Genomic DNA, 14105 nt, shown 5'->3' with positions numbered 1-14105 from the left:
CACAGGCTCAATGGGTGACAAGTCCGGTGAGTATTCTGCCCATGTAAGAACTGGGATGTTTTAGCTTCCAGGTATTGTGTACAGATCCTTGTAACATGGGGCCGTGCACCATGTGGTGATGGATAAATGGCACAACACTGGCCTCAGGAGCTTGTCACCATCTCTGTGCATTCAATAAAATGCACCTGTTTTCACTGTCCAAAACATATGTCTGCGCATACCATAACCCACCGCCACCATGGGCCACTCCATTCACAACGTTGAGCTCAGGAAACCGGTTACTGACACAACACCATACACACAGTCTGCCATCTGCCGTGTACAGTGAAAAGCAGGATTCATCCGTGAAGAGACACCTCCCAACATGCCAGACAGAATGGGAGCACTTGCCCACTCAAGTTGGTTACGACGAACAGCAGTCAGGTGGGGACTCCGATGAGGACAACGAGCAGCAGATGAGCTTCCTGAGATGGCTTCTGACAGTTTGTGCTGAAATTCTTAGGTTTTGCACAGACTGTTGCAGCAGTTGTCCGAGTGGCCGGTCTCAGGCGATCCTGGTGGTGAAGATGATGAGGTCCTAGGCTGGGGCGGTTACTCCTGGTCTGCGGATGTGAGGCCGGTTGGATGTACTGACAAATTCTCTGAAATGCCTTTGGAGACGGCTTATTGCAGAGAAATGAACATTCAATTCACGGGGAAAGCTCCGGTGGACATTCCTGCAGTCAGCAGCCAATTACACGCTCCCTTAAAACTTGCAACATCTGTGTCATTGTGCTGTGTGATAAAACTGCACATTTTAGAGTGGCCTTTTATTGTGGCCAGCCTAAGGCACACCTGTGCAATAATCACACTGTCTAAGGCTAGTTTCACACTTGCGTTGAACGGCATCCGTTGCATTGCGTTGTGTAACGGATGCAACGGATGTGTTGCATATAGTGGCACAATGGATGCAACGGATGCTGCAAAACAACGCAATTCCTTTTTTTTTTTTTTTTTTTTTTACAGTTTTACCGTCGGCAGACTATTGTGAACGATCAGCCGATCACTCACAGTAGCCGGCCGCCGGGTGATCAGCCGATCACTCACAGTAGCCGGCCGCCGGGTGATCAGCCGATCACTCACAGTAGCCGGCCGCCGGGTGATCAGCTGATCGGTCGCCGACAATGTGTGCGGGGGGCAGGAGCGGGGGGCGGAGTGCGAAGTGGGTGGAGCAGAGCGGGGCCATGGCTGAGGACGTCAGTGCCGCGGGGACTGCATCGCTGGGGGATAGGGGAGCGTGTGTGTGTGTATACATACGGAGTGCGGGAGGGGGCGGAGCCGAGCGGGGAAGTGTCGTGCTCCCGGCACACGTAACCAGGGTTCCTTGGTTACCCGATGTGTACCCTGGTTACGGGTGGAGGGAGCCAGAGAGAGCATGCGCAGTGAAATCCAAAGGATTCCGCTGCTCAAAAAAAACGTTACATGCTGCGTTCCTTCTGCCCGACGCAGCATCAAAATAACGACGCTGCGTTGTCCGGCGGATGCAACGATGACACTTGCGTTACAGTGCGTCATCCATACAAGTCTATGGAGAATAGGGCAGTGAAAGTAGCCTAATCAGCATCTTTATATGCCACACCTGTGAGGTGGATGGTTTATCTCTGCAAAGGAAAAGAAGAGCTCACTAAGGCCGCTTTCACACATCCGGGTTTTTGCTATGCAGCACAATCCGGCACTTTGCAGGAAAAACGCAACCGTTTTTTTTTTTGCTGCCGGTTACGTTTTTCCTGCATAGACTTTAATTAGTGCCGCATGGCCTTGCGTTCGGTCCTTTTTTTGACGCATGCGTCAGATTTAGCCGATGCGGCGGCCGGATGGAACGTTGCCTGGCACGTTTTTTTGTGTGGCAAAAAAAAACGCATCGCGCCGCATCCGGCCGATGCGGCGCTTTTCCCAATGCATCCCTATGGATGCCGTATGCGGCAAACACCGCATCCGGCCGCCGCATGCGTTTTTTGCCACTGCGCATGCTCAGTAGCATGCCGCAAGCGGCAAAAAACGGACGGGCCGCATGTAAAAAGCTTATGCAAATTATGCGGTGTTTTCACCGCATCCGTTGCATAGGTTTCACAGCCGGATTGAGCCGCACGGGTCAAACCGGATGTGTGAAAGCCGCCTAACAGATTTACACAAATTTGTGAATATTTGAGAGAAAAAGGTCTTTTGTGTAAATAGAAAAAGTCTTAGATCTTTGAGCTCAGTCATGAAACATGGGAGCAAAAATAAAGTGTTGGGTTTATATTTTTGCCAGGGTATATATTGTGTTGCCATTTTCTGAGACCTAAAACGTTACCATTTTTTGGTCAATAGAGTACTGCTTTGTTGTGTGGCAAGACAACATTTATATTAATATGTTTTGATCTCTACGGCATTTTTTTTAATGCATTGTTACAGAGACCAAAAAAATCCAGCAATTTTGGTGCCAACTTATATCATTTGTTTTTCTGTTACATTCCCCTGACGAGTATTTGATGTTGCAGATTTTTTGCACCCATTAGGCTACATTCCCGCAATCAGTGTGTTTTTTGGCTCTGCAGAACGTCTGCACCATATCCACATTTTACTTGCATTTTTTTAATTGTGTTTTTATTGCTGCACATGATGCCTTTATTTGGTGGGTCATCCATTAAAAAATTAGTTTTGTTTTTCAAAGTTGCTGATATTAACATAATTAGATGCAGATTACGTGGGGGTTTTTTTTTTGCGTTTCTGCCACCTAAACGCACCAAAAACGTGCTTTTTTTTACCTGCAGAATTGCCATCTCTAATACAAGTCTATGGGGAAAATCCGTACAAAAAAAACTCAACTTAAGCCGCTTTCACACTTGCGTTCAGCGCAATCCGCCGCTATAGAGAAAAGCGCAGTCTGTTAACGCACTGCGCTATTCTCCATAGACTTGTATTGACGACGTACCATAACACAAGTGCATCCGCTGGACGACGCTGCGTCGTTATTTTGACGCAGCGTCAGGTGGAGGGAACGCTACATGTAACGTTTTTTGGGTCGTTAAAATAACGCATCTTGACGGATTCCGTTGGAATCCGCCAAGGTGTCTAATGATTGTCTATGGGGGCGGATTCCACCGCTATGCGCTAAGCGACAGAATCCGCTGACAAATTCCGTCACGTTCTAGTGAGCATGTTCAGCATATCCAGCAGAACGATCTAAATAGTTTAAAATCACTCCTGGTCTCTCTCATACTCACCAATCACCGGCGCGGTGCTGCACGGCTGTCACAAAGCTCCGGCGGCTTTTCCTCTTTCGAAAATGCCGGCCACTCATTATTCAATCTAGTATTCCCTGCTTCCCCCGCCCACCGGCGCCTATGTTTGGTTGCAGTCAGACCCGTTACCATGCTGAGTGACAGCTGTGTCACTGCAACTAATCACAGCCGCCGGTGGGTGGGTCTATATCGTGCAGTAAAATAAATAATTAAAAAGAAACGGCGTGCAGTCCTGCCAATTTTGATACCAGCCAAGATAAAGCCAAACGGCTGAAGGCTGGTATTCTCAGGATGGGGAGCTCCACGTTAAGGGGGAGCCCACCATCCTAACAATATCAGCCAGCAGCCGCCCGGAATTGCCACATCCATTAGATGAGACAGTCCCAGGACTCTACCCGGCTCATCCCGAATTGCCCTGGTGCGGTGGCAAGCGAGGTAATAAGGAGTTATTGGCAGCCCATAGGTGCCACAAAGTCCTAGGTTGATCATGGCAGGCGTCGGTGAGACAACCCCCCACGATTAATCTGTAAGTGAAAGTAAACACAAACACCCGAAAAAATCCTTTATTTGGAATAAAAGACAAAAAAACACCCTCTTTCCCCACTTTATTAATCCTCAAATACCCCTCCAGGTCAGATGTAATCCACATGAGGTCCCGCGACGCTTTCAGCTCTGCTACATGAATCTGACACGAGCAGCAGTATAACACGACCGCTCTCTATCAGCTCCACGCAGCAACTGAAGTGAGCCGCGCGATCAGCTGTGCCCTCACTCAGGTGACCCGCGGACACAGCTCTAGGGTGGAGGACTTCATCTGTGGCCACGGGTCACCTGAGTGACGGCACCGCTGATCGCGCGGCTCACTGCAGTCACTCAGGGGATTTGCGGTTACCTCTCAATCTCTCTCCTCCCGACCGCAAACCTCCTTTCCCGGCGAAACAAAAAAAAAAAAACGCAAAACGTTCTTTTACAGGAATCCGTTACTTTATTAGCACACTATATGCAACGCATCCGTCACACAACGCACTGTGACGGATGCCTCACAACGCAAGTGTGAAAGCAGCCATACTCACAAGACAAAGTGAAATATTGCGGATTTCAAACACACACGGCAGGTCAGTTTACGCAGCATAAAAAAACAAAAAAAAAAACACAGTGGGCACGAGATTTCTATAAATCCAGTGCAGTTTCTTGAAACTGAAGATGCATTTTTCATTTTGCGCAGTGGAAACATGCAGCAAACACTCACCATATACTCAAGAAGCAAAACCAAAGGACTCGTTACCATATGAGCAATACTGGTGAAAACCTGTGCCCCAGGGAGGGGGCCGGGATCCCCCCACGTGCCACCAGTTGCATATAACCCGACTGTTTCAGGGTCCTACATGTTCAGAAGAGGATTACATGACATAATGCAAAAACACTACGTGCAAACTGGTGCGTTCCTGCTGCCAAATAGCTCACGTGTGGTTTACAAGGCAACGCCAACCGAATGACATAAATGTAGAAAGTATTCACTGCTTACACAACATGCACTTCTACACAGGACCGGGGCTCATAGAGTAATAGGGCGGGTGAGGACGCACCAAAGTGTTTAATTCTCATTTACACCTCACCAACCTAAAAAAAAACCTCCCCAGTAAAGCCACTTATTTACCAAAGCAAGTGGACCCTAAAGTGGCCGAACCCAGGAGTGGTTGGTTAGATTAGCTTACAAAAGAATCTGCACATTATACTATCTGATAGAGATAGAGATAGAGATATATATATATATATACATACACACACACACACAGATACATATATACACACATACACATATATACATACATATATATATATATATATATTATATATATATACACACATACATGTATGTGTATATACCGTGTGTCCACCGCCATTAACTTGAGAACGGCGGCAGCTATAGGCATAGAAGTGGTGTCTAGGTATAGTAAAGTAGCCATGCGCTATGCAATGAAACCACCTATAGCGCCACCTGGTGGAAAACAACGCAGTTAGCATTTTTTATCTCAAAAACGGAACGAGATAGAGAAAAAAAAGGGAATTACAAAATTGTAGGGCATCATCAATTCAATACGAATATACACCTTGCATACAGAAATGCTATAATATGAAACCCATGACCCCCCAACAGAAAGGTGTTGCTGGATAGGAGAAGCATTACTTATTATGAATCACATCCTCTCTGCTGTTGTCATGCATGTCATCCAGAAAGAGAAATGTCTGGGCGAGCCGTTTAGAAATGATCCTGCTCCCTATTACGTTAGCAACCGTTATTCCCCATGAAATCCTAGACGGTGCAGTGTGTGGACGTGTCCCGTATTCCCGAGTAGGATAGTGAATACTCACAGATCAGCAGTCATCTAAAAGCCCGTCTGCACAGACAGATGCATGATCAGTAACGGATCATGAGCAGCATATCAGCTGCCGATGCTCAAGGCAGCGCGAGTCCTGTCTACACCGGAAGATGTGCTGCCAAGAACAATGATCTTGTGTGTAATCCAAAAGATAATTTCACTCAACGAACTAAACGAGCGTGATGCAAGATTATTGTGAAAGGAGTGTCCCTAGGATAATCTGCCAGTTTAAATGGACCTTAAAAAGGGGTATTGCCATCTCCAAGATCCTATCCCAATATATAGTAGGTGTAGGAATAATAATAATAATAATAATAATAATAATAATAATAATAATAATAATAATAATAATACAAATATTAGCAAATACCTCCAATTAGAAATGTAGTATTGTTCTCCTGATATAGCCATGTCTCTTACCTCATGTGCAGGGCATTGCAGCTTAGGTATCCATGGTTACAACCATGAAAAACTCTCACTATGAGTGCATTAACCACGGATACCTAAGCTGCAATGCCCTGCACATGAGTTAAGAGACATGGCTACATCAGAAGATCTAAACTACATTTCCAACTGGAGGTATTTACTAACATTTTCATTATTACACCTACTAACATATTGGGATAGGATCTTGCAGATGGGAATAACACTTTAACAGTTAGATTAATCCTTAGATTAGACAGTCTGAAAAGGTGCCAAATTTAACAGTCATGTTGGTTGATAAATGTGGAGCAGCTTTAGACAATCTAGTATACATCTACAACTATTGGGTTGCTTCATTCGTGCCAGAAATTTGCACCAAACTATTGGCACATTATTTTGGATATGCTACTACAAATTAGGTCATGGTCATTTTGCATGGGAAGGCAAATCCCCGTCAAACCAACATTGAAAAATATGTAAAGCATACAATACACAGCATTTAAAGGGAACCTGCCACCAGGCTTGCCCCCTTTAAGCCAGTGAGTTCTTATATATAGCATTCTAGAACACTGTATATAAGAGCCCAGGCCGCTCTGTATAACATAAAAAACACCTTTCACTACACTCAGCTGCGGGGCGGTCTGGTCTGATGGGTGTTGCTGGTCTCAGTCCAGTGCCTAGTCTATCCTTGCGATAGTCATCCTCCTTCCCAGGCCCGTGTGGATGACAAGTTCTACGTCATCCAGTGTCCACCATTGCGCTCCTGCTCACTTCTCTATGCCCTGTTGAGGGCAGTGCAATGTATTGTAATGCGCATGCGTGTGCTTTATTTGACCTTTTCGAACGCATGTGCATTATTACAATACATTGCACTGCCCTCAACAGGGCATAGAGAAGTGCGCAGGAACACAATGGTGGACACTGGATGATGTAGGACTTGTCATCCACATGAAGCAGGGAAGGAGGACGGCGATTGCAGGGATCAGGAGATGCCTCAAGAAGAACAGCAAGGATAAAGGAGGTGCTGGATCATGAACAGCGACACCCATCAGACCAGCCCGCCCCTAAGCTGAGTATAATAAAAGCTTTTTTTGGGGGGGTTTTACGTTATACAGATCAGCCTGGGCTCTTATATACTGTATTCTGGAATGCTGTATATAAGGGCTCACTGGTGGTGGCCGCAGCTTATAGGGGACAAATCTGGTGATAGCTTCCCTTTAAGACTGTTATATGCCACAAATTGGGCAGAATTTTGGAGCATTAAGAATAGCGAATATCCCTTATAGTTTTTCTTTTTGGACTATGCACAGACATAACACTGGCCAACATTACACTATGTGCTGGTGCATGGGATTTTCCGGACAGACCCACGTTCTATCAGTATTCTGGTCCATGTTGAGTAAGGTAATGGCAGCAGCTCCTGCGCCCATCTGCGTTGCAGACAAGTACATAGAGCCAGTTAGGTCCGTATCTTGTAGATACGACTGGTCTGATATTGTCAATGTTCTGACCTCGGCCAGACACATCCACAGTCTTCATACCCGCAGTAAGTGCTGTGTAATCTGATATGGAAGCCCTATGGCCGTGGCTGAGCTATTTAGCGTAACTATGCTGCTTACGTCCATAGGATACAAGTAGCTCAATGTCCGTACCCTACCATCCTGGCACTGTCCTCTACCTGCAGCTTCACACAGGGCCCTTTATACAGAGTCTCCTGAAAACTGGATGTGTCGCTTCCTTCCTCATACAAGTCTAGGTTTGTTCTGCTCACATTTGGCAGGCCGCAGTGCTACAAACCCCAGGATGATTAAGTTCATGGCAAATACCAGCAAATATCCATGAAGAAAGGAGTCAGGAGACTGAAGACAACGCCAGCTCATACCTATCCATCAAAAGCTGAAAAACCAGAGCAGACATTCTGAACCTTCAGGGTATGTGCACACAAGGTATGTGCTGCAAACACTTCTGCATTAAAACCATAATGTGTGCACATATCCTTACATCCATCCATAAAGACCGGATGAAGAACTCTTTATCTCATGTAAGGGTAAAGTTAGGACACCCCTACACATAAAAGCGGGTCCCAGTCCCACCAATGGCTGATGTTCATGTAATGTGTCTTGCCACCTTAAAGGGCTTGTCCCCCGTTCTGTCTTCAGCAGTGCCCCGCTCTCCTGATTTAATGCTTGGTAGGGTGAACACTGTACTCCTGATTGTTCGGACCAGCAGTATTTCTCAGCCTCTGGTCAGAAATGAGCGCTCTCCTATGCTGCAAACAGAAGCACCTTAGCAAATAGGAGTGTGGGGACGTTGAGGCTGGATGGATCCAGCACTTACAAACTCTACAGTAAAGAGCTTGTAAGCCCTGCACACCTTGCCTAAAAAACTGGCCACCTTATAGGCTGCAGCGTGGGTGTTAAAGGGAACCTGTCAGGTAATTTATGTGCTCTAACCTACAAGCAGGGTGATGTGTAGCCTAGTAACCCCTTCCTACCCATCCCTGTGTTGTAATATTGTGCAATGTGCATGTATAAAAATAGGGAACATGGAAGTAATAAAACCTATGTAAATAAGCAGAGGCTCTAGCCCCATGTGCGTCGCATCGCCCTCTGGGCGTTAGCATGTTTTCCGTGGTATCACATCTCCGTGGGCATGATACCATGGATTTACATGAGCGATGTCCCGTCAGCTCCTGGAGACCCCGCGCGGGCGCACTTACCATTCCCGCAGCTTTGTTATCCGGGTGCTTGCTTCTCGTCTTCAGACGTGCACTGCGCATGCTCAGAAGACTCCTGCGGTTCCGACCATGTGCAGTGCGCGTCTGAAGACGAGAAGCAAGCACTGGCTGACAAACCAGTCTGCGAGAATGGTAAGTGCGCACGCGCGGGGTTTTAAGGAGCGACTGGACGTCGCTCATGTAAATCCCTGGTATCATACCCACAGGGTGATGCGACACCCATGCGGCTAGAGCCTCTGCTTATTTACATAGGGTAGACATACACAACATTACAACGAAGGGATGGGTAGGAAGGGGTTACTAGGCCACACATCACCCTGCTACTAGGTTAGAACACAAATTACCTGACAGGTTCTCTTTAACCTAGGTAACAAGGACACAAAAATCCCTTTCAATTCTTGAGAACGGAGAGGATTTTTACATTTTTAAAGTGAAAAGGTCCTTGTTTTTACAAATTTAAAGTAGTTAAAAAATAAAGCGAAACAGGAATATTTAAGCTCTACATACCTAAAACAGTATGGGATCGTCGATACTATAGAAAGTCATTACATTATCACATTATATCTACAATTATATGCACAAAAGACATGGAATATGGAAAGTAATTGAAGAGTATCCCCCCCCCCCCCCAGTAATAAAATGTCTGTAAAGTGCTGCGGAATATGTTGGCGCTATAGTACAAGTGTAAGGGATAACACACAGTGCGGCTCATGTGTGGATGTAGGCAGCACTTCTGCTCCACACCTCGCGGCATCTCCAACAACTGGTGACACCTAAAAGAAGGAGCGAGCGGAGAACAAAAACAGCCATGTCAGACATCTGTAAAGACCCCGGAGGAAGGAATCCTCGAGATTGTCAGATCAGCAGCAACTAGAAAGGTAGGAGCCCAAAAACCCCCAAGGGAGCACTTACAGCAGCGTGTAACCGGAATGCAAGTATTACTGTATATTAGGGTATGCATGTGCTAAGGTTTTTGCTTTTTTTATTTTTTTTTTTAAGTCTTTTGAAGACGGTCAGCTCTGAAAAATGGGCTTAAAAAAAATAAATAAAACCTTTTTCTATTGTAATACCCCTTAGGCTGGTTTCACACATCCGTTTTTCGCTGTCAGGCACGATCCAGCGAAAAAAAACGGATCCAGCGCATCAGTTTTTTCCATGCGTTCCTTCCATTTTTTTGACGGATCCGTTGTGATACTGAGCATGCTTAGTTAAAAAAAACGGATCAGTTGTTGAATTCTGACAAATGCCGGATGACGACTGATCCAGCGCCCTTAGGCTTCCATTATACAACATGCCAGACGGCGCCGGATCCTGCTCTTTGCCGGAGACAAAAAAAAGTTCCATTCTGCATCCTTTCCGACAGCCGCACGAAGTTTGCTGGATCCAGTGGACGCCGCATGCAACGCAAGGCACAATCCAACGCTAATACAAGTCAATGGGGAATAAAACGGATCCGGCGCTGGATCCATTTTATCCGCATTTCGTTGCATTGTGCCTGACGGCAAAAACTGGATGTGTGACAGCAGCCTTACTGATCACAGGTTTCATCTTTCCCCCTGACAGCAATGGAAAAGTGCTGCGTTTTTTAAAGAAGCAGCGTGTCAAGTTACTCAGCATTTTTTTTTACCACTGGACTAGATGACAAAAAAAAACCCGCAAAAAATGCCGCAGAATCTGCTTTTTGGAAGCAGCTTTTTTGCAGACAAGAGAGTAGGTTTTAACTACAGAAAAAATGCAACATGAGAACGTAAACTAACAGGATATCTTTTAGATGCCCGTCTACCTGTTGAGTTCTTGCATGTGGAAAACACTGGAGAGTTTTTCCTCAAGTGTCTTTTTTGGCGTCCTTACAGTAGCAAAGTTGATTCGTTGTCTGTATAAATTAGCAGTTTCCAAGCAGACACAGCCTGGAGAAGGGTCAGGCCACTTCTAGCCGTTTAGTGCCTTTGGAAACATGAAGCAGCTAAAAGCAGCTTTAAAAGACAGAAAAAAAAACATCTGTATGGCGGATTGTTTTTTTACATTGCTGTGCAGAGTTATTAATTATAACATTTATTTAGGTTTTTTTCAGGCGGCTAATGGAGTGTACTTACCTGTAAAAAATTTACTGTGCAGATACCCTAACACTGCGTGCCCATGATCAGGGTTCAGAGAGTTTTTGCTGCGTCCAAAACGCTGCATTGTACAGCCCAAGCACAGTGGATGGGATTTCTAGAAGTTTCCTGCCCTCTGTGCGTGTACGGTCCACAGCGTAAACTGACCTGCAGTATGGGTTCCTGAACCGCAGCATGTCAATTCTTTGCTGTGAAGACCAGCGTTCTCCACAGGGAGAACAGAGAGAAAGCCCGCATCACCCTGAACCCTGATCGTGGGAGTGAGCAGCTGCAGTCTCCTGCAAAGGAGACTCGCAGCCCTGCGGGTCCAGGACCAGCCGCACAGGGTCCAGGACCAGCCGCACAGGGTCCAGGACCAGCCGCACAGGGTCCAGGACCAGCCGCACAGGGTCCAGGACCAGCCGCACAGGGTCCAGGACCAGCCGCACAGGGTCCAGGACCAGCCGCACAAGGTCCAGGACCAGCCGCACAAGGTCCAGGACCAGCCGCACAGGGTCCAGGACCAGCCGCACAGGGTCCTGATCGTGGGCACGTACCCTAAGCTTACTCTATATCAGCAAGCACATTTCAGTTGCACTGGTTAAATAGCTGGAACTTTGAAGCCTTATTAGGTGAGGTTTTTATATAAAAGCCTAAACTAATAATAAAAATATATATAGTAAACATGTAAAGTTTACAGGAGTTGTGTAATTGGCTATTAACAGGTTGTATGAGACTAGAAAAACATGGATACTTCATCCTGAAACAGCGCCACTCCTATCTACAGGCTGTGTCTGGTATTGCTACCGTCCGCCATTCACTGGAGCTACAGTACCAGACCCAGCCAATGGAGACACGGGTGGCGATGTTTTGTAAGGCAGCAGAGATTATATATATATATATTTTGCAGGCTTGCGTCCCATAATAGAAATGTACGAGAGTAAAAAGGGACAGTGGAAAGCTCAGGAGAGGCAGACAATAAGCGGTACAGCAGATCAGAGAGTAACTGGTTAACCCCCGACAGGTCTGGAAGTCACAGAATTCTTCGCAGGGCTATGTAACTGAATCAACAGTAGAAAACCACAAGCCGTGGGCTCGCCGTACCTTAGCACTCTGCCCACCGCCTGCAGGACCATCTTACAAGTAAATCCAGACTTGGTGCCGGCCACAAGCAGGGTCCTGTCTGCAGGGTCCCCCAGCATTCTCACCTAAGAGGGTCCCCCCTCCACGATATCAGAGACAACAGTGACAGGACCTGCTCCTAAACTTCCAGGCACATACAGCAAAAAAAAGTGGGAAAACCATGCCCTACTAGAGCCTCCTCCAATGGTGGAGCGAGGAGGAGAAAAAGGAGGGAGGCGAGGAGGAAAACAAACAGTCTGAAAGGTCTTATTCATAGGGAGGAGGAGAGCTCACGTCCAAGACCCCCTCCCTACATTACCAACACTAATGTAAGAAGTTTGGGAAGACTTCTCTAATATTTGTTTTAGAGGGGGGTGCGCTGTCCAGGTGGAGGGGCTCAGATGCTCCCTACTGTTTGGGCACACGAGTATAATAACCGGATGCACATGACATCTGAAGTATACAGGACTGTTCTGTAAATTAAAGTGCTGCCTGGCGACATGCAGACGCTGGCGGTGTGAGGCGAAGGACCCCATTGTTTTACACACTGCTCACATAGGCAACGTGAGCAGAAGGGGCCGCCCGAGCCGCAACGTGAGCAGAAGGGGCCGCCCGAGCCGCAACGTGAGCAGAAGGGGCCGCCCGAGCCGCAACGTGAGCAGAAGGGGCCGCCCGAGCCGCAACGTGAGCAGAAGGGGCCGCCCGAGCCGCAACGTGAGCAGAAGGGGCCGCCCGAGCCGCAACGTGAGCAGAAGGGGCCGCCCGAGCCGCAACGTGAGCAGAAGGGGCCGCCCGAGCCGCAACGTGAGCAGAAGAAAGGGGCCACACAAGCCCCAATGTGAACAGAAGCTTGAGGCAACTTGAGCTGCAACATAAGCAGAAACAAGGGGTCACCTGAGCCACAACGGATGTTGGTAATAATGAACTAGTAATAATGACAATGTGCCTATATATATTATATATATCACACATACATTTTCTACACAAATTTACATAAACAGTGTCAACAGTAATTAAAAAAGGCAAAAAGCAAAATATATTCTTATTTTTTTCCTGACTCTTTTCCTTACAGATGGACATGACCATAATTATGCAGCTGTATAAAGCCTTTTCAAGTACAGTGGAAACTTGGTTTACGAGAACAATCCGTTCTAGGACTGTGCTTGCAAACCAAGTTACTCGACTATCAAAGCAAAATTTCCCATAGGAAACCATGGAAGCTCAGACAATTCATTCCACAACTTGTTCAATGTCCCATCCTGGTCCCCTATTGTGCCATTCCACACACACACACACACACACACACACACTATGCTCACCTTACCTTCTGTTCCCTCGCTGACCTTCTGGTTCTTGTAGTTCGCCAGTACAGGATGTGTATCGGGTAACCATCGAGACCGATGCCATGGAGCTTCCGCTGTCAGAGTGCTGACGTCAAAGGCAGGAGCCGTTTGCCTCTGATTGGTCAGCGCGCTGCCTTTGAGTAGCGGCTGACAGTGGAAGTTCCTCCCTTGTTGCGATGGTTACCGGATACACATCCTGTACCAGCGGACTGCAAGAACCAGGAGGCCGGCAAGGGAACGGAAGGTAAGGTGAGCATAATATGTGCGTGTACATGTTTGTGCGGACTACAAGAGTGGGTCAGAGCACGGTGTAAGTACGGAACCGGAAGTGTGTGCGGCGAGTATTTGCTCGTACAGCAAAGATTGCTCGTAAACTGAGTTACAAATTTACAGCGAGCTTTACTTGTAACCAAGTTACTTGTAAACCGGGGTTCCACTGTATATGAAGTTCCAGAAAAAAGGTTACAAGTGAATTTGTGACGAATCTTTCACTCCCCATAAAGTAACAGTTGCTAAACTCACTCCATGTGTGTGTCGGACGTCAGCCATACAGAATATATCTGCACCATTGTGCAGATGCCTTTTTTTTTTTTTTTTTTAAAAGCAATGTGATGGTGCAGATATGCAAGTGCAGGCCACGGAGTTGTGGACAGAGATGGACTGTCCCCACGGCACCATATTACAGAGATGTTGGGTCCCATTTATTGGTGCAAATGTACCGCTACCGATGGTTGGTGTAAAGC

General features: G+C 46.8%; 1 protein-coding gene across 2 annotated transcripts in view; it reads right to left on the bottom strand.

The window, feature by feature from the left end:
• The window catches only part of MOB2 (MOB kinase activator 2), a 62851-nt gene that overhangs the window by 17033 nt on the left and 31713 nt on the right, over window positions 1-14105 (bottom strand). Inside the window, exon 1 of one of the 2 annotated variants that reach the window (XM_075326396.1) lies at window positions 12002-12099. The exons of the other annotated variant lie outside the window; for it this stretch is intronic. Within the exon in view, the coding sequence (XP_075182511.1) occupies window positions 12002-12099 (98 nt within the window). Of the gene's footprint in view, window positions 1-12001; window positions 12100-14105 lie in introns of those variants that run through there. 2 annotated transcript variants of the gene reach the window in all.

The sequence above is a fragment of the Anomaloglossus baeobatrachus genome, chromosome 10, assembly GCF_048569485.1.
Source record: "Anomaloglossus baeobatrachus isolate aAnoBae1 chromosome 10, aAnoBae1.hap1, whole genome shotgun sequence".
NCBI lineage: Eukaryota > Metazoa > Chordata > Amphibia > Anura > Aromobatidae > Anomaloglossus > Anomaloglossus baeobatrachus.
The sequence above is the reverse complement of the archived record's forward strand: the minus strand, read 5'-3'. Positions and strand labels throughout refer to the sequence as shown.